The sequence below is a fragment of the Physcomitrium patens genome, chromosome 12, assembly GCF_059467195.1.
Source record: "Physcomitrium patens ecotype Gransden chromosome 12, ASM5946719v1, whole genome shotgun sequence".
NCBI classification, from domain to species: domain Eukaryota; kingdom Viridiplantae; phylum Streptophyta; class Bryopsida; order Funariales; family Funariaceae; genus Physcomitrium; species Physcomitrium patens.
The window spans coordinates 16,631,909-16,651,619 of NC_143421.1; the positions used below are offsets into that span (position 1 = coordinate 16,631,909).

At 40.2% G+C, this 19,711-nt stretch overlaps 3 protein-coding genes and 1 long non-coding RNA gene across 5 annotated transcripts; 3 read left to right on the forward strand and 1 right to left on the reverse strand.

The window, feature by feature from the left end:
- Positions 1-6,384: 6,384 nt before the first annotated feature.
- On the forward strand, positions 6,385-8,943 carry LOC112289713 (F-box/kelch-repeat protein At5g26960). The gene is made up of 3 exons (XM_024535187.3): positions 6,385-7,425; positions 7,668-8,043; positions 8,239-8,943. The coding sequence occupies exons 1-3, from the start codon at positions 6,656-6,658 to the stop codon at positions 8,401-8,403; spliced, it is 1,311 nt and encodes a 436-aa protein (XP_024390955.1). The 5' UTR covers positions 6,385-6,655; the 3' UTR covers positions 8,404-8,943.
- A 1,664-nt stretch (positions 8,944-10,607) lies between these two features.
- Positions 10,608-12,205, forward strand: LOC112289959 (uncharacterized). The gene is made up of 3 exons (XM_024535747.3): positions 10,608-11,130; positions 11,740-11,856; positions 12,021-12,205. The coding sequence occupies exons 1-3, from the start codon at positions 10,768-10,770 to the stop codon at positions 12,099-12,101; spliced, it is 561 nt and encodes a 186-aa protein (XP_024391515.1). The 5' UTR covers positions 10,608-10,767; the 3' UTR covers positions 12,102-12,205.
- Positions 12,206-13,837: 1,632 nt separating this feature from the next.
- Positions 13,838-15,050, forward strand: LOC149988068 (uncharacterized). 2 transcript variants are annotated; one of them, XR_016505903.1, is made up of 2 exons: positions 13,838-14,453; positions 14,751-15,050. It is a non-coding gene; the product is annotated as an uncharacterized LOC149988068 (long non-coding RNA). The 2 variants fall into 2 exon arrangements; XR_016505904.1 differs by having other exon boundaries at positions 13,841-14,441.
- A 44-nt stretch (positions 15,051-15,094) lies between these two features.
- LOC112289958 (cytokinin hydroxylase) lies at positions 15,095-17,914 on the reverse strand. Its single transcript, XM_024535745.3, has 5 exons — positions 17,394-17,914; positions 17,065-17,291; positions 16,260-16,513; positions 15,781-16,162; positions 15,095-15,665 (listed from the first exon to the last, which is right to left on the reverse strand). The coding sequence occupies exons 1-5, from the start codon at positions 17,692-17,694 to the stop codon at positions 15,204-15,206; spliced, it is 1,626 nt and encodes a 541-aa protein (XP_024391513.1). The 5' UTR covers positions 17,695-17,914; the 3' UTR covers positions 15,095-15,203.
- Positions 17,915-19,711: the final 1,797 nt, after the last annotated feature.

A 19,711-nucleotide genomic window follows, 5' to 3' on the forward strand; every position in this document is an offset into this window, starting at 1 on the left:
ATGCTCCATGGCGGTGATCTCAGTTGTGGCAGCCACGATGAACTCCACAGAGCTCCTACGAATGTCACCTAGGCTAATATTCACCTTCTCTCGACACGAAACACGCATGCCCATTCTCGGATGCCCATTCCGCCAGGCTTCTACTCCATACACTCACAATCCGTTTCAAACTTACGTGCTCAACCTGGAGCAGCAAATGCATGCATGCATTGCCCACGGACTTCTAAACCGGCACGGACGCTGCACAACACTGCGTTGCAACAGGTGTTCTGATGGTTTATATGCGTGCTATCTGTGGATGGATGCAAAAATCTAGGGGGTATAGATGAGCAGACTTTGAGTCCCTGGACAGTGATAACCAACTTTTACGATCGCGGACTCTCGAATGTATTTACTAGTTGAATACCAATTGGTGTTCTGTAGAATACATTGTTATGGTATGTGTATTCAATACGTATGGTGTATTCAGGTAATTGGATTGCATGTTTTTGGAATACTTTCGTATCCATTGTAGTTTGCGTTCATGGCATTAACTTGTGTCACGAGGTTTACAAAGAGCCACTGGGGGACTTAGCCAAGCCTTGAAAATTTCTATCCTTTGCATTGGAAAATATGTTTGTTTGATGTTAAATGGCATCTAAGAACCACGTTGTGTGGTTAGGGTGAGGTCTTAAATTTCACTAAAATGAACTTCCCTGTTGTCCTATATATATATATATATATATATAACTTTTTGAGACGTGGACTTGCGATAAAAATTGAAATACATTAAATGAAATAAAAAATTGTAATCAATGGAAGATGTCATGCAAAATGTCAATAAGTACTACTGGAAAGAAACTGCATATCCTGATGGTTTCAGTCAAGGGTTTTTATTACATTGGTCAATTGTTTTTAATTCTATCATGTTGTAAAAATTTATTTAAAATACTAAAAAAAGACATACAAACATATTGTGTTAATAAATATATATATATATATATATATATATACATAGATTAAAGGATCAGTATTGATATTTGAATTTTTGGTTTAATGTACATTAAATGGGTAGATTCTAAAACAAAGACAATGTCAATTACAAACCTTTGATGCATAGTTGAAAGAAATTCAATACATACACACACATACATGTTTATATTAAATTGAAGCATATTGTAGAATATTTTACACTCACCTCTTTTGATTATGTTTTAATATTTAATCATATTTATAATTAATGATCTTGAGTAGTTTTTTAATATTATTATACAAAAATTTAAGATGAAAAGAAAGTAACTATATAAAACCCCAAATCTTTTGTTAGGGACTTGTGTTGAGGTGCTTTAATTTTGCACTAGTTACATGTGTGTGTGTTTATATATATATATACATATATATATAATATTGCTAACACCACCACAATTTTTGTTATTGTCATCACAACTCCATAAAAAATTTAGTCTAGATTTTTTTTTGCTATTTCCATTCAACCATTTCATCATGGTACAATATAAATATTTATTTAGTTATTTTTATTATAATTTTTTTTAAAGAAAAAACTAAAAAAAAAAAAAAAAATATGTTGAGTATGTGGAAGGTTGTGGTGACATTAGCAATATTTTATACATGTACATACATACACTCTTCAAGATAACATTGTTTATTATAATTGAAGTTGAAATATTGTCTTTCAAGCAAATAAATAATGCATTTGAACTTCAAAAACCAAAATAAAGATGGTCGTGGTGTTGTTCCTAGACTTGTTTTTTAGACTATTTCATTTAATATTTTCTTGTTTGATTTTTGTGTTTTCTGTGTTTTGACATCAAATAACATGCTTTTTGAACTGATAGTAATAAGACACGTATACACTGAAACTTGACAACTTCTATTTCATGCATATCCTTGGTGTTTTTATTCTCTTTTTTTCTTTTTGGATGACAACAATAGCAAATGAACTGGGGGCATGTATTATTGAAGTTGATAGAATTATCTTGAGTTCTAAAAAGATTTCAGATAATATCTTGGATTTGAATATCTTCAGTTGAAGTTCGTAATTTAATGTATGTTATTAATGTTTTTAACAAATACCATTATTTTTATTCTAACAATTGATTTTCATTAATTTTGTGTTTATTTTAATATATAGAAGAACAAGAAAATGAAGCAGGACAAAAGAACATCTATCCATGCTTCACTATCCATCAGTTGAAACACAACATTGAAACAAATTTTTGTGCATAAAAAATGTTTACATAAGACATTTGTTGATGATAAGTGTGACCAAACAGTTCTACACATTCTGCAACTTTGCACTCATATGAGTACCAATTAACTTGATTATGTATGTACAAGTGTATACATGTATATATCTTAACTCATAATATTTTGCTCAAACATAAATACATAAAGAGAGAGAGAAGAAGAAAATAAAAAAGTTGGAAGAAGTTTTAAAAAAGAAAAATAATATAAAAAATAAGAATGTCTATTTTTTTATTAAAAAATATTTAAAAAGTGAAAGATATGATTTTTAACTCCCTTGAAAAATGAAAACAAAGTTGGAAAGCTGAAAAAGCAAAGTCTTGCATCTCATCACAAAAATGCATGCATAAGAAACGGATTGTAGTTGAAATTCAATGAGGACGTTTAAAAATTATTATCTTTACTTTCACACAAATGATTTTGGTGCAGGAGAAATGTGGCAGTTCTGGAAATGAGTAAAATGCCTTTCTCTCACTTGACTTACATAGATGCCACCCACAACACTATCAGAGCAACATATCCAAAATGTAATTAAATAGATAAATATGCACCAAATATATATATATATATATATATAGTCAAGTTGTGATGCTTTGTTTGTAATATCCAACTTAATCCAATCCAGTAATATGTTTGTAAGAGTTTTTTTTAACAGATTTTTCTATGTGCCATTTCTTTAAAAATTTAAGTTTTTTCAATCCAAAATAAAAAACTTAAAAATATCAACAGTTTCATTGACTTTTCATTTTATTTTATTTTTTGCTTTGGGAAATGAAAAACAAAGTTTATTTTGATAGCATGTATTTTGGTTATTATGATGAGATTAGAAGTAATCTTGAAGCATAACTATCTGATGAATAAAAATTCAAAATCAACAACTCGCTAATTTTAGTAAATAATTTGTAAAATATTTTTATTGATCAGATATTATTATATTTTTTGAGGTTTATTATTTCTAAGTATCAAAGCCATTATTTTAAGTAATTAATAATTATGTAAAGCAAACCTTGTGAAATAAAATACATTCATAAAATTTTAAACAAAAATTAGGTTTAAAATAAATATTTTTTTAGAATTTTCGTGAAAGAAGTATTCTAAGAATATTAATCTAACAAATTACACATAAACACACATAAAATTCAAAAAATGCACCACAAACCAAAACAATAAGTTTTATGTGGTTGCATTTCCATTACATTTTTTTTACAGTCAAATATGTTTTTTTTGTTTGTTTATTTTCATTTTGTATATATGTGAATATGCAAATATTATTATTATTATTATTATTACCATCATCATTGTCATCATTATTCTGTCCAAACGAGTATTTTCTTTTCCATCATTATATTTATTTGTTGTGTAGTATTAATGGAATATGATTATGCTATTTTTGGTTGTATTGAAATTCATCATTGTTATGTGTGTTATTATTTATCAATACTGTGCTCTTACATACTCCTCCCACAACAACAAAGCAAGGGCCCCCAATGCTGGTTTGGATGTTTATGTACATACACACACTATTAGAGTCCATGTATTTGGAAGAAGGATTTTGTGATATTTCTGTTGACAAAGTTAACATAAAAGTTCAAAAATCCTCAATATATATCTATATATATATATAGATATATATACATACATACTTCTTTACTGTTATGTGGACTTGGGCTCCATCACTCTTTGACCCACTCCCATCCATCTTGAATAAGCACTTTCAGTTTTTTGTGCCTACCAAATCATAGCCCCATTGAATCTACTAATTGCAAGCAGAGAATGAAGACTTGTTCCTTGTCCAGCAACAACGCCTTCTCTCTCTCTCTCTCTCTCTCTATATATATATATATGTATACATATGTGTGTGTGTGTGTGTGTGTATGTACACACATTATTCATAATAATATGTGTGTTTTGTTTTTTTTAACTTTTCAGTGAGATGCTTTTGTATGGAGCGGTATTTTATTTTACCCTGAAACCGAAAGCTTTACAATACCCACAAAGAAAGAAAGTAAAGAAACAGAAGGTGATATCTTCTTTTTGTACCCACTACTGTAATGCTTTCGTCTCTACACTACTATTTTGACCCTTTGAAAATCAGGTAGCTAGCTTCACAATGCTTTAAGTTATATTCGTTTTATTTTGGCAAAATAATAATGAGGATGGATGTCTTGTGCTGAGAGCACCAGCGAAGAATCCATCCACCCATCCATCGAAATATACATCCATGGGGCTCGCAGTAGTAGTCTGTTCATCCAAATCCATCACCATCGGGCTGGACTCATCCCAACCCGCACCAGGAGGAGGAGGCTGTGCAGCATCCAGACCAAAGTTAGATTATCATCCATCCAATGAGAACGCAGAACCGGGTCCACATAACAACAAGGGACACAACCAACCAAACTGCCTAATGTCATCCGCCCATCCATCACAATGCTTTCATCCACCCACAATGCATTCATCCACGACGCAGCGAAGGGGATGGGCAGAGAGAGAGAGAATGGGACTTGCGAAGAGAGAGGAGGACGAGGACGAGGACGAGAGGTTAATATGCAAACCAACATCGATAACATTATTTAATTAACACGCTGGGGCTGGGCTGGGGGACTGAAACTCTCACCGTTTGTTTGTTTGTTGCTAACACAGGGGAATGGATTATATATACATACATACATACATACATACATATATATATATATATTTGTTGCCAACACCACAGTAAAGTATAGCGAAGTCTGACGAATTGGATTAACTTACTGGGTCGCACTCACTCACTTATACATGCCCCTTCTCTCCTTCTCTCTCTCTCTCGCTTGTCGACGACGACCACAATTTGAAGGAAGGTTAGGTAGCTGCAGGCAGCGTTTGAAAGATTCCGTTACCGGACACGACGTGGTGGTGTATGAGGGAGCGAGGGAGGGGGATGGTGTGTGAGTGAGTGAGTGAGTGGTGGATGAGTGAGGAGAGGTGGAGGAGGAGGAGGAGAGGAAGAGGAGAGGAGGTGCATGGAGTGAAGGGGCGCTGAGTTTTGTGCATGATTTGGGGATTGTGATGGTGATGACCATGGTGGGTGGGGTACCATTGGGGAAAAAAAGTACACTGTAATGGAGAGCAACGTCGTGGAATCACAGTGGAGGAGGAGGTTTGAGGACGACCAGTGCACCGTCGTGCCATTGGCTGGACTTGGGGTTTAGAACCTTCAGAATTCCTCTCTTGAGTTTATTTCGTGAGAAATTGTGTGTTTTTTCTTTTCTTTTTGGTATTAATGATGGTGATGTGACGGAGGTGATTGCAGAAGATTGATGGAAGTTTGGCTTCTTCTGGAATTTGGTGGCATGTTTGTGATTTGGGAGCTGGCGCGTCGGGGTTGTGCGAAGGACGGTTGTAAGGACGCAGAGGTTATCGGTCGGTGTCTTGGGGTTGAAGGGTATGTGCACTGTGGAGAGAGGTGTGTAGAGAGGAAAGAGGAGAGTTGGATGGTGGATTGGAGGGGTCAGGTGTTGTGAGGAGGAGAGATGCAAAGTGCAGTAGGTGGTGGGGATTGTGACTCGAATGAGCCAGACCGAAGTAGGATGAGCGCTTGGTTCTGTGACGAACGCCAGCGTTCAAGATCCGCGAATTGTTGCCACTGCAACTGGGCACGTTGTTGCTTGATTGGAATATGCTAATACCCTCGTTGGCGGGCCTGCGGTGGCGGCATTTCTAAGGTCTGGATGACGCTTGCACGGAAGGGCTTGGATGGCAACTATCGTTACGCAGCTCGGGAAGCAACGCAAGATGGCAGACTCGGCAGGATGCTGGCAATGCAATGTGATTCTGGGCGTTGTCAGTTGTAAATGACGCGCTGCTGGTCGAAACAGAGGGCTAACGATTTTCGCGCAAGCATTTTTCGCAACGGAATATTGCTGCCGTGGCCTACATTTCTGAAGTCGTGAGCTATGGCTGCGAGGTCAAAATTGCCATGAAGCGCAAGCGGCCTTAGGCGCCTGCCTATAGTTGGGTCAAGCGCCATGGCGGAAGCCACAAGCAGCAGGCATTGAGAGGACTCACCAGCTCCGTAGCCATTCCCGCGAAGAGTCTATGTGTTGATCGCCTCTTTAATGTCCGGGAGGAAGACAGTGATGGTTCTTTTTCAGCAGGATCAGGGACGAGGACCAATTTAGGGAGAGTGAGGTGCTTAGTTGCTATTGTAGAGGCAGACAGCTAATGCAGTACGAGAAGTATGAAGGCGAGGTTAGACATCGTTGAGAAGGACACGTGCTTCAGAATGCGGTTTCCTATGTCCCAAATACTGGGAGTTATTAACTGCATCGAGCACACGGAGCTGTTCCGGAGATTGTGAAAGCTTTGGAGTTGAGTGTCTTTCTCTTTACTGCAATTGCAACTAGGAGGGAATGGTCTCTTCTTGGAAATAGCTATGGAAGCAAACACTGCGGCCGTGTCGAAACGGCTGCCGGGACTAAAGAAGAAATCATCCTCTAGGTCCGGATTACGCAACCTTGTACAAGGCTGTTGGTCTTATCGGGCACCTGTGGATGAGAAGATTGAGCCGCAACCCAGTGTCCCACAATTTTCGATCTCTGCGCTTCCGGATGACGTTCTGCTGGATTGCTTGGCGCGAATGCCTAGAGCCGCGCTGCAGACAGCCATGATGGTGTGTCAAAAGTGGCGATCTATCTTGAAATCAACGGAGTTTTACGAGATGAGAAAACAAAACGGGAGGGTGGAGAATCTGCTCTTTGTATTTGGAGGAGCAGGGACTGGATTTCTGTCAGCTGTCTATTGCAAGTCAAGTGGTAGTTGGAGAGCAGGTTTGTTGTGCTCTGGGAGGTCGATAGCGGAAAATGATTGGCTTAACGGTTACCACAACGAGAATCATGCCCTTCTTTATGCACAGCCTGCAGTGATCAAGCACCGGATATTCATCTTGGGAGCCAATCCATGTCGGTTTTCTAAATCATTAGGAATAGAGTGCACCATTGTTTATGACGCTTGGACCAAGACCCTTATGCGTGGAGCACCAATGCACTGTCCTAGGAAGAAGTTTGCTTGCTGTGTTATTGGAGATCGTATTTTTGTTGCTGGGGGCGCTAATCGCAATGATTCTGGGCGAGATGCCATTACTGACTCAGAAATGTACATTCCCGAGCTGGATACGTGGAAGCCTATCGCAAATATGCCTCGCAGGTAAGTCTCAGGGCACGAGGTACTATATTTCTGGAAGTCAAATAGGTATATCAGGATTTTTTCTGCACGTCTGTAGGTCAACTCATAGCTGCAGATACTTCTGATAACTTGCTCCGGGCTCAGTAGTCAGTTACTGTCGTTTGACAAGTATGTCCTACAGAAGTTGATATGGTTCAGACTTGACATCTGGGTTAATGGACTTGAAAGTCCACACTGTGGTTGATATGAAACCGTCATTGCAGGAGGTATGGATGTCTGGGAGCAGCAGTGAATGGCGTTTTTTATGTGGTTGGAGGACTCAAATTCAGCAGCATGCTTGGGCTTACCACGCAGCCTTATGCTTACGTGGCATCCATGGATGCGTTTGACACAAAATTGAACTGTTGGCAAAAGACTAGGGTCCTTCCGATGGGTGGCTGCGTTATTGCTTGCACAGTTGTGGGACGGGCTATCTATATGCTCACAAGCCACGCTGTGGAATTGTCATTCTGGAAGTATGATACTTGGGACGAGTCATTCACCCGCGTCAAACCTCCTCCTATTCCATCCCCTCTGCGAATCGACAACTGCTTAAAATTCTCTTGCGTGACAATGGGAAGTGATGTTTACATTATACAGGTGGGTCGATTAGTATTGTGTCCAACCTTGCACGATCATCGGATGCAATGCTCGTTCGTTCGTTTGTTGTGTCTTGTTCTAGTGAATTTCTCATTTTAAAGAACCAACAATATTAAATCAGGTTTAACTTGGAGTAGCTTGTAAAGTTTGGCTGCAGTGGTGTTCCTCAAATGCTATTTGGCCATGCCTGTTCAGGTTGGGGGATCTATAGACGATTTATTGAGAAGAAGCGGCCGCAACGGGCGGGGATATAAGGAGAGGTTAGTTTTAATTTATGACACTCGTACGCAAGAGTGGTCACGAGGACCTGACTTGCCCTACGTGAAGAACGGTGCGACATGCACAGTGGTGCAATGCTAAGATTGGCGTGAAAGCTCAAAGATTTTGCCGGTGTGGTTTGCAAGGAGAGCATCAAATCGTGGTTCTGTCCATTCATTTTTAGAGTTTCAGTTCTGCGTGTATGACACGCTTCTGCGGCCTGTCAGTGAGGTCATCGCACGAGGATGCTCTGGTCTCCGATGTTGCGGTGCAGTGTTGCTTGGTTCATATTGAAACCTTGACCGAGAGGAATACTCCTGGACTTTGTTCATATTTTGTGATGATGTCCACCACTTTCATGAAGACGGTGCAGTTGGTCAAACCCTACAACTTTTGAGAGTCCCCGAGACGTTCGCATGTCCTTCCCAGTTCATGTAAAACTAGTTGATCTCAAGGCTGGCTGTGATTATATCATTTTTCCTCTCTTGTATTTTTATAAGCAGCTGAAGGACTTTGTACCTAGCTTCTTAGAGTAGCTGATACTTTGAACGCTATACGGTATCACGGCTTGTGTCAAAGACTCTGACGTACTTGCCCCCAGATTCCCCCCTGGGATTTATTAACTGCTCCTTTACTCTCTAATCATCAACTCTTGAATCAATCAACCTGAAGGTTTTCACTTCGCATTTTTGAGTAGGCTGTTGAGCGTAGGAGGAGAAAGACCTTCTAATTTGCTTTTGCTTTTTGCTGTTCTAGCATCCAAAAGAAGCTTTTCTGGAGGTTGGAGTGAACACATGAATCATTCAAACTGTATTAAGCTGCTTGGTTCAATTTGAATGAGCGAACACTTCGTGATGTAAATTATTTGCTTCTTTTTTTTCTTCGTATGCCCTTGAGAAAGTCCCACAATGCATCATTTTCTAGAGGGTAGACTGAAAAACATTGGTTTTGACTGATATCTGCTTTGGTAGCTGGGCTGTGCTACAGTCAAGTGGATGTGGATAGTCTTCTGTGTGCAATAGTAGAATAAATAGTGATTTTGAAAAGGCTCCTTGAGTAAGTTACAAAGTCCACATTGTATTGGATTCTCGCACACAAGCTGGTCCACAAATTCCCATCCTCAAGTTTGTGGTCAAATCCACAGCCCACCTCATGAGGAGACTTCTATATTTGGTTTTTCCTTAAATTAACGGAATTTTCTATTCATTTTGTTCTTCCAGCCGTAGATTGATGAATGGTCTTGTGCACATTGTTAGGGCTCATTGTCTTCCTACTCTGTGATATTATATGACCAATGAAATCTTTTGTGGATAAAATGCTATTTGGGGTATATCAGTGTTTAATATTGTTCGCTTAAGGACTTAAGGTTTTTTAATCTATTTATATATTTATGTACATGACAAAGAAAAAGAAAAATAAAAAACGTTAAAGGTTGCTCTTCGTTGAACAGTCCACGATGCCTTGGAAAGGCATTTACAAATGAAAATATGAACGATCTCTAAATTTTTATGTCCTTTCATCTATCGCAGATGAGCAGTTCAGTGGTCCAAGTGATTAAACGATATCAAAATTTTTCACAGAACTTTACCTACGTATGCTTAAATTATATCATTCTTCAGCGGCTAGAACTTCGCTTGAGGTGTGACTGTCGAGAACTACTCAATAAATGGGAAAACAGACCCTACCAGGTGCCATGCGAAAACTCAAACCATAGTTCACCATAATCAATATCCTAATATATAGAACATAGGATTCATTTTATGTACTTATCATGAAACAGTCATCATCAAACTTGGTATTTCAAGCAAATCATAGGATTTTTTCGGTTCAAATGATGACTCAGATCAATGAAAGATTCCAGTTTATTATTGGATAATACATGAACCGCGCATACAACATTTAAAAACTGAAACCATGCATTTTCATTGGAATCTTGCTGAATTTGCTCGCAGATAGAAAGAGTAAGCCGTTGCGTGAAGTGTACCTATGCAATCCAGCCACAGCAATTGAAACGGACATGTGTTATCTCAGAACTCATTTCGTTTTAAATTAGGCGAGCTTTTGATTTTTCTGACAATTTGGGTTTGTTGGCAGGAGAAAAGAATTCTCTCATTTGAGGGTTATGCATCCATATGGATAGCATCCAGATCCCGGAGCCTATTGGCCCACACGCTCATCGCTGCTTCGAGCAGTGGAGGACCCATTGGAACACCGCCGGGTTCGTCGTAGCTTTTGCCCTCGCTTTGCCTCGCAAATGTGAGGAGGAGATATTTGGGTGACCAGTACAGGGATTCATTCTCGTAGACCAGGAGGAATTTGTTTACGGGCGAGACTGTAGAGTATTGAGAAAGCTTGCTGAGGAGGGTAGAGAGGCGAGGGGCAGTGAGAGAGGAACCTGAAAGGAGCAGGGGAGACCCATTTTGTTGATAAGATTTTGGGCAATTGTTTGTAACGAACTGTGTGGCCATGACTTTCGCTGCGGCTCTCGCAGCGTCTCTCGCAGGTCCCCACCTCTCTATTCCATCTTTTTCCTCTTCTAGGACGAAGGTCCGTGCTCAGAGCTCCTCCAGCTGCGCTCTCCCATTGACCTCGAGGCGCAGAGATATTCAGAGACAATGGAGGGTGCAATCTCAATCTGATCAAGCCCCAGGGTCGTCCAAGACGGAGGATAAGCCGACTGAAAATGAGCCTACTCCCTCATGGGCGAAACCGGGGACTGAGGAGCTTCCACCATGGGCCAGGAATGAGGCAGCCGCACCCGTTGATTCTTCCGGCGACCTCCCTTTCCCCGTCTATTTGATTGGCTCTTGCTTGGTCGCCATAGCTGCGGTATGTTTCCCTTTCTTGTTTTCTAGTAATTTGTGTCCTGGCCTTCAATTTTTTCATCCAGCCTTGGTTTTGTCTGCTGTACCCGTAGTTCTTTTTTTCCTTCCGAAGAGAGCCAGAAATGTATTAATACGAAACAATAGAGGCTTGATTTGCTCAAAGAACACCAACCTCCACCGAACGTGTGGTAGTCAAAATGCTTCGTGGAAACACGATTCATAACAACCGGGCTCCCAGACTCTCCGACCGAACAGATGTACGTGATGTGGAATAGAATGCACGCTCAATATGTTTCGTAAATGCAAGAATTCTGGGACTTGCTTCTCCCGTCTCTCTACAAATTGCATATTGACCTTGCAGTATGGACCATCTATCTTTGTGAATGTGTGGTGATTCTGAATTGGGCGATTTAAGGGAGTAAGCAAAGCATATTGAAAATGGATTCTATCTTAAAGCTTCATTGTTTTCTACCCCGCTGTGGTCGTGATTGAGAGTCTTTTGCGAAGTTAGTATCCTTGAGGCGGCAAGAAAGCACAACATAGATCAAACTGCTTGACTAGTTGAAGAATTGGTATTATATTCCTTGACTGAATTGGTTCATTGCTGCTGCAGGTTGGCTCTATATTTGAGTATTTCAACCAGAATCCCATATTCGGAGTTGTTCAGCCAGACAGTCCCCTTTGGGCTCCAATTTTGGGCGTATTTGCAATTACAGGCTTTCCCTCAGCGGTGAGTACATTGCTGATATGTTAGGCACCATTCTATTGACCATTCAACTTTTTGTGTAGTAGTTACACTCAGTCTCAGGTTAAATTAGGTCAAAGTTGTGTTGGATATCAAGGTATTACCGTGGGTCTCAGGTTTGCTCATGTTGACTCTTTCGTTGTGTGCAGGGTTTTTTGTTTTACAAAGCTATTAGTTTAGCAAACAAAGCTTCAGAGGAAGCCGACAGAGCGGACGGCTTTGATCCCTGAAAGGGTATTTCGACTTAGAGAAACTGAGCTTGCCCCACCCTTTGAATTTTCTGTACCATATCTTATTACGCAGCATAAATAATGTAAACAGCTGAGTTCTCTCATCCGGCGATTCTTCCCATCTCCTATGTATCTACACTGGTAGTTGGCATTGCATCTGGTCTGGGCTCTAGTCGACTTGTTAGGGACCGAGGGGGACGGTCCATAGCTAAGTTTTCGAAACTTGGGTATTTCTTACTCGTATCCTGTAAATGGGTTTGTAGAACGCAAATGGTCTCGAGATGCCTGGTTCTAAATGTGGAAAGTACTGGCATCTCATAATCCTCAATCAAATTGGAGAGAATACGACCACTGGAGGGGTCCAACTTACGTTATCTTATTCACATGTCCTTCCACTTGAGGCGGTCCAGCAACCGCCTTATGAAACACTTAACTTCCCACTAATATGAAGGTGAAACATCAAATCTGGCTATCAATTAATTCTCCGCTCAAAATTTATCTAGTAGTGGATTCCCGGTATCCTACTCCACAACAGAATACTGTGTTGCATGGAAATGATCATCGCTCTATAATCTTCCGAGACATAAGTGCTTGATTCACTCCCAAAGCTCCTGTTTTCAGAACCACTTGCCGCTTCTTCCTGAGGGCAGCTATGCGCTTTAATTTCTGTCGCCCAATTTCTGTAGCCCAAATGCGATGTGATGTTTCTCCATGAATGTTACCAAATTCTAAAATCTCACTTAGGAGGCCCAACAAATGAACTTTCCTAAGACGTCAGCCAGAACCTACAAAATAAACGAAACTGCTTGGTTTGAGGGTATACTAGGATCGAGAAACATGGTCGCTGAGAGACACTGTGCATGCATCTTTCGGGACTCATTCACCTGAGAGAACATCACCACTCGGCTTTTGAAGACTGCACTATCTCCATTACCCCATCTTACCGTTCAATTGGGGTGAGTTGTCAACGTATCCGCACATCTCTCGCACATCCGTGTACTCCTGTACAGATTTCTGTTTTAATTTTGTCCAAGATTAAAACTCGCGGGATCATCATGCAAGCATTCGAGGAACAACAAATGTAAGTATCTAGAGAGTTACCCGAGACTTCAAGGCAGTTCAAGGACTCTGTTCTTTCCCTTCTCTTAGTTCTGTTCCTTCCTTTCCCTTCCTGACAAGCATTGAGAGAACACAACACTAACGAGTTGTCAGATCATGCAACGCCCATCCATACTTTATATAGTGTTTTCTTTTGTTTCCGGTGGACAGTTACACCAAGAATAGTCTACTACGTTCTCAGCTCACTGAGAGTAAACATTCCTGCAAAGCCACAGCACTTTTGTCAATCCCCGAGTCCAGATCAAGAACCAAATCAGAACAACACGCAATACCATCGCCAACAATCAGACCAAGCTATTAACTCCGATGAAAAGTCAACGTTGTGCGTCTGCTCAGCTGCTATGATTGACGATCACGGTCAGAAGAGCTGCGAGTGAAGAGAGGATCATAAGAAGTTAAGAGTCGATGGCTGAGGTTTCAATCACGAATCGGGGTTGTAATGCTTAAGGAGTCCGAAGAATATGAGTAGCGTCACCTTCAGGAAGATGGTCACTATCCACTACAAATGGCGCATACATGACCTCGAGTACAAGCGCGAATGCTAAGATTAGCACAAAAACATTCGCTACAATAGGACACATGAGATGAGTATTCTAATTTAAAACAAACAAAGAGGCCTGGCTAAGTCCGGCAGCGGGTGAGCATTGGGTCCAATAGATTTCCAAGCGGTTTGCAGGAGGGAGACTTCAGAATCCTCAAAAAACCTCCGGGAATGTTCACAGGAAAGCAATGCATCATCTAATTGGATAGACATCACTAGATCCAAAAGACTAAACCTCAGGTTACAAAATTGTCTTGAAAATTTTACAGGATGGTGCAATAGCTTCTGTGGAGATGGAGGAGGAGTAGGGGTTGGGCCGAGATGGTTTGTCTGTGGATGGTTTGAAGCGTGGATGAGGGTGGTACCAAGGCTGTACTCCTTGGGAATCCGAAGCCCGTGGGCGCCGTGGACGAAGTCGGTTTGAGGTCTTGTTTGGGGGAGAATGATGGGATTAGAAGCATGGGACGGATCCGGGGTGCCCATGGCGGACGATCCAGTGGAAGCTCTGTTTGGTCGGTGCGAGAAGCTCGATTTGGACGAACAGGAAACGGGAGCGGATGCAGAGGCTGCGGCGGACAGCAACGGAAATGTGACGGAAGAAGTTGGCGCAAGAATTGGGGTGGACAATGCTGCGCCAATTGAGCCGGTGCCGGAAGCGGCAGGGGTGGATGAAGCAGCAGGTGCGCCGCAGGGTGAGCTATTCCACACAGGATTGTGGAAGGCTTATGGGGAGGCTAGTTAGTTTGAAAGGGGTGCGGTGTTCATTCTTTGGGTGAGGACTAAGGGTCTCTTGGACCATATATGTGGAGGCATTTGATGGCTGTAGTCAGTGCAGGGTGATTCGCGTTAGTATATCTGTGCGTTCTGCACGCTCATGGTCCAGTCCCTGACGTAAATTGCGTGTGCGCGAGGCAGTTGTTTGTGTTGGTTGTGGTGGATTGAATATGGAATCGATGATGGTGAATTTGTGTTGTGCGGTGGTTGTTTAGTGGCGCAGCAGGCGGAATGATGTTGGGGAGAGGAGGGTAGCTGTGTTACGATGGGCGTAATGACGCAGCAGACGTTGTAATGCAAGCACAGTTGGTGACAATGATTTCTATGTGACAATTATTTGAGGCATCTTTTTTTCAAACGTCATTGAGGAATTGGCCCTTTTGACGTTCTTAGGCACGTCTCCACCTCTTTGTTGGTTCTAGTTAACGCTTCTTCTTATGCTTACCACTCCATCCTGTTGCTTATCTAGCAGTATTTAATACACTTACTTTACAAATAAAAACTACATTTGAATTTAGTGCTGGCTTCTCACTTGCAAAATTTTCTATGCTACATGATATGTTTTAAGGAATCTTTTAAAAGAACTGTCTTGACAATTAAGCTTAAAGGATGTTTTAGTAAGAAACCTGGAGCAGTATGAATTGCTGTGCTCTAGTGTGGTTTCAGAACTAGATCTCTGCCATTATGGAATCAGACCGGCTTTGCGGCAGGATCTCTAAAATAAGTGGCAATCCGTACTTGGGCCTGTTCACCATGGCAAAATGAGGATGATGTTTGTATTTCGGAGATGGTAGGATTAGGAAACGTCGAAGTATCATGCAAAGCACAACCTTCACCTCCAGCCATGCCATTTTTTCAGCAATGCAGCTTCGGGGTCCAGCGCCGAAGGGGAGGAATGCTTGATGATGAGTGCAAGCTGCCGATGCTCCATTAGCAAATCTCTCAGGTCTGAACTCGGCTACATCTTTCCCCCAAAGCTCTGGGTCACGGTGCATTGCCAAAGTCGCGATTTCGATGACTAAACCCTTGGGAATGAACAGGTCGCCTAACTGGCAATCCTTAACGGCTAATCTAGCTATTGACGGTGACACTGCAAAAATTCGCGCTATCTCTTGAGATATCATCCCAACCTGCACCAATCAGGTACTAATTAATCTTAGTGCAAACCTTGTCACACTACCACTGGATCGTTCTTTACGGGACAAGAAAGAGTAATTAACAATACTACCAGGAACGATTGCTTACAATTTTGAGCCGAGAAATGTCGTTCATCTCACAAGGGTCGTTGTCACCGAACACCTCCAGTACTTCTTTTCGGGCGCGGTCCTGCCATTCTGGATAATTTGCTAGCATCAACAACGAGAACGTGGTTAAATTTGCTGCTGAGTCACTGCCAGCGAAGAAGAAATTCTTGCAGTTGTTTATAACAGCGTCGAGGATAAATTTGTGGGAGCTTCCATCAGTTCTCTCAGTTGCTGTCAGCATACGACCAAGAAGATCGTCGCCGTAAGAGTCTCTTTCTCCTTTCTGTACTGCCTCCCTCCGATCCTTGACCAACTCCATGATTAGTTTTTCGGTTCTGCCGTTGAGTTGAGCAATCGCTGTCGCGTGTTTTGTTGGTAAAAGCCTGCCAAAACCCTAACATCAGAGGTATTCTAATCTGACGCCTGAATAGACTCACTGGCATCATAATTTGTAGGCACCAATCGTGTTCTCTAGTGTACCTTAAGCCTGGGATCCAGAAAGAAGGATTGCCAATGGCTGCAAAGAGATGCCCCATGATTTCGTCTTGCATCAGGTAGATTTGTTTCCCCTTATCAAAGCCCTCGTTAAAAGCTGTATATGATATGATATTGTACGCAATTATGTGAATATCGTGCTCCACATCATGTTCCACTCTTCCTCCAGCTTGTGCTGCCATTTCCTCCCAGTTCCGCATTTCTTGCGCTGCACTTTTTACCATGCGTTCCACCATGGGCTGTACCACAAACACAGCACCAGGCACCGTATTTTATCAACATGCTCCGTTTCGGCTGCAACACCTAAGCGAAGCTCATGTCTATTGGTCGACGGTATGTCCCAAATAGATCCAGTTAATTCCGACAACAGCAGCCTACTTCAGAACTTGACATACACAGGAAAGACTTATATTCTATAGCACAATTAACTCTTTCGTTCTTGTGTGCGCTGCGGTTGAATATGGCAGTGTTTGAACCAGATTAAAATGGAGCACTAATTCTTTGTTCCAAGAAAGGATATGAAAAATCTACTTTAAATAAGTAAGAATTTCACAAGTCGGGCAAACAATGACGACGTAAACTAACCCGCATAGGCCATTTTTAAAATTCTACCTTGTAAACTAGAATTTCAACGGTGTGCACAGGGGACGTGAGCGGGAGAATATTAAACTAAGTGCAAATCGAGCTCGCATGAAATGTCTCGGAAACTGAAGCTTAACCCGAATTCACTGGGCCTACATCTGTGCTCAATGGGACATGTTTCCGCTAGTGCCAAAGAATGAAATTTCACCTTGAGCGATTCATTGGAAAAGCAGGGGTTGAGCATACGTCGTTGCATCTCCCATTCCTCTCCCTTCACCACAAACATCCCCTTTCCAATGACTTGGCTGAAAATGTGAAGGTCCAGCGGAGACCTTTCATACCACCCCATCCTGTTGAACAATACTTCTTTCGCCATCTCTGGGTCACGAACCACCAACCGCGTCTCCGATCCGACATGGTAGAGGAAGCGTTTGCCTGTCCAGAAACACACATCCTACATGATTCCTCCGCGAACAGGTAGAAATCCCCACACCCCAACTTCACGAAGCAAGTAGAGGTCTAATTAATCAAGCTCACCGTATTTGGAGAAGTACAAGTCAAATTGAGGCGTGGCAGTTGGCTCCAGATCGTCAAACTTGAGAGGCAAAGTTTCCGGAAAACTTTGTGCGTGCGCTCCGATTTCGAAAGCGTTTCCGAAAACCAAATTGAAGGGGGCTAATCGCACATCCTGCTTACCCATGACGCGTCTCAGCCTGAGCGGTTCCAAAAGAAAGGTGCTGCAAACGTTCCACAAAGGAACGAAAACTGCAGTGATAGCCACAACGCTGAGCTCCACAACAGCAAGGGCAGTCCATGACTGTGAGTACTCCACCATCATCGCGATTCCTAGCTGCTGCTGAGCGAACTGCCTCCTCTCCTGCTGCTGTATACGAGCAATCAATTGAGCACAAACCAATCTATCCACACTCTCAAAACTACAGAGATCTAAAATGGATCTTCGCAATCACTGACCATTCACTTCACTGTCCATCACCGCAAACCCCACAAATGTGAAGCAAAAGCAAGCAACCCAAAGAGATTTCAATCAACACCTCTAATTTCTAATAAAGGTAATACCTTGACTAACTCACTCACTCCCAAGGTCAGGGATAGTGACAAATTTCCTTATGACACCATAGTGATGTCATTCAGACACACAGTGGTGTCTGGGAATGTTATGATAAAAATACTTAAGAGTACAATTCTTTTTGTTTTCTCTTTTAAACAGAAGAATATTGTATATGTATGCTTTAGAGTATATCTTGAGTTGGAACAACTTTCTAAGCTTGTAATTGGTTGAAATTAAGAATTGTCTCTCTTAGTTGACTTTATATTCAAAAAAATAAACCAAGAGGTCTGGAGGATAAAAGATGAGGTAGAATGTGTTTTTTTTCTTGCATGAAATGAATAGTATTGTTTTTTTAGAATTTTTATAAAGCATGTTATAAAGAAATGGTCTTTCTAAAACAAATTGAGATAATATTGTATTATAACATAGCAATTGGATAAAAAAGAGAAGAAAATATTACATTAAAGAAGAGATTATTTTAAAATATAGTAAAAAAAATATCTAAAGTAAATATATAATAATTAAAGAGGTAGTAAAATTACAAAGTATTAATGCAATTCTATTATTAAAAAAAACTTCTACTTACTTCATAGAGCCATTAACAAGGCAAAACAAGGTTTATTAACAAAAATAGTATTATAGGCATATTAAGGTAAAAATAAAGAGTAGCAATAAATAAATAAAATTACTTAAATAAACCTTAGATTGATATCCATGGAGGACCAATGTTAAAGATATAAATCTTAAAAGACCTTGATACACTCTTGTGTTAGTCAAAAAGAATACATGTTCACTCAAACATGGTAATATATAAGAATTAGAATGGCTATTATCAACAACAAGAATATTAGAAAACTAGGGACAAGCAAGGTGTTGACAAGAGCAAAGAAGGCTTCATTCTTACCTCCATATATACTATTTAACTAAGAGCTAAGTGATAAGACATCTATTATTATTCTCAATTCTTTCATCACTTTAATTCTACCTCTTTGACCTTATCAAATTCTATACTTAATAATTTGTACGTACACTCTTTCTCTCTTAACTTCTTTAGTTAAACTATCATTAAATTTTAAATTTCAATCTTCTTTATTTTCTTATCATTATTATTTTTGTTTGTTTCTTTTTATTTTTTTGTGGAATTTTTATAATCAAATTTTAATTTAAAGTATTTAATATACTTGGTATCAATCCTAGAATTTGTAAAAAATTAATTTCTGAATTTTTTTGTTGATTACTACACAACTAATAAATCCACTTCCTATTGCAAACAAATATACTTGAATGCCTTAAGTATATTAATATTGAACTACATGAAGAAAATGAGTAATACCTGTTTTATCCAATTGAATAAACCTAAAAACCTTAGGAGTTATTACTAAAAAAAAAAAAAAGAAAAAAACCTAATAGTTATTATGCAATAACAATTCTTCATGAGCAATTTAACAACATGACATGCAAAAAATTTCACAAATCTTTGATTTGTAAAGCTTGCTCAAACTTTTATAACAAGAAAAAAAGAAAAAAAGAAAAGAAATAATTGTAAAATAATATGTAACCTAAATACATTGTCAATTAATATGCAATTGAATTATTGTGATAGTATGTATTGAACATAATATCAAATACTAAATTAATAATGTAAATTCAAACTTAATCTAAACCTAAAAGAAGATAGAGAGTTCACGGTCAAAAGATGGCAAGACTGAGTTGCAAACAATGGCTACGGTTTAGAGGAGCTAAAAACAACGGTATCTATATTTTTGGAAAGATGATTTTCATGGAA

Coding starts and splice junctions, on each gene's coding strand:
- LOC112289713 (XM_024535187.3), top strand. CDS start 6,656: ATGGAAGCAAACACTGCGGCCGTGTCGAAACGGCTGCCGGGACTAAAG. Junction 7,426..7,667: donor ATCGCAAATATGCCTCGCAG/GTAAGTCTCAGG, acceptor CCGTCATTGCAG/GAGGTATGGATGTCTGGGAG. Junction 8,044..8,238: donor GTGATGTTTACATTATACAG/GTGGGTCGATTA, acceptor ATGCCTGTTCAG/GTTGGGGGATCTATAGACGA.
- LOC112289959 (XM_024535747.3), top strand. CDS start 10,768: ATGACTTTCGCTGCGGCTCTCGCAGCGTCTCTCGCAGGTCCCCACCTC. Junction 11,131..11,739: donor GCTTGGTCGCCATAGCTGCG/GTATGTTTCCCT, acceptor TTGCTGCTGCAG/GTTGGCTCTATATTTGAGTA. Junction 11,857..12,020: donor TTACAGGCTTTCCCTCAGCG/GTGAGTACATTG, acceptor CGTTGTGTGCAG/GGTTTTTTGTTTTACAAAGC.
- LOC112289958 (XM_024535745.3), bottom strand. CDS start 17,694: ATGATGGTGGAGTACTCACAGTCATGGACTGCCCTTGCTGTTGTGGAG. Junction 17,292..17,393: donor CTTGTACTTCTCCAAATACG/GTGAGCTTGATT, acceptor GTTTCTGGACAG/GCAAACGCTTCCTCTACCAT. Junction 15,666..15,780: donor ACATTTCTCGGCTCAAAATT/GTAAGCAATCGT, acceptor TGATTGGTGCAG/GTTGGGATGATATCTCAAGA.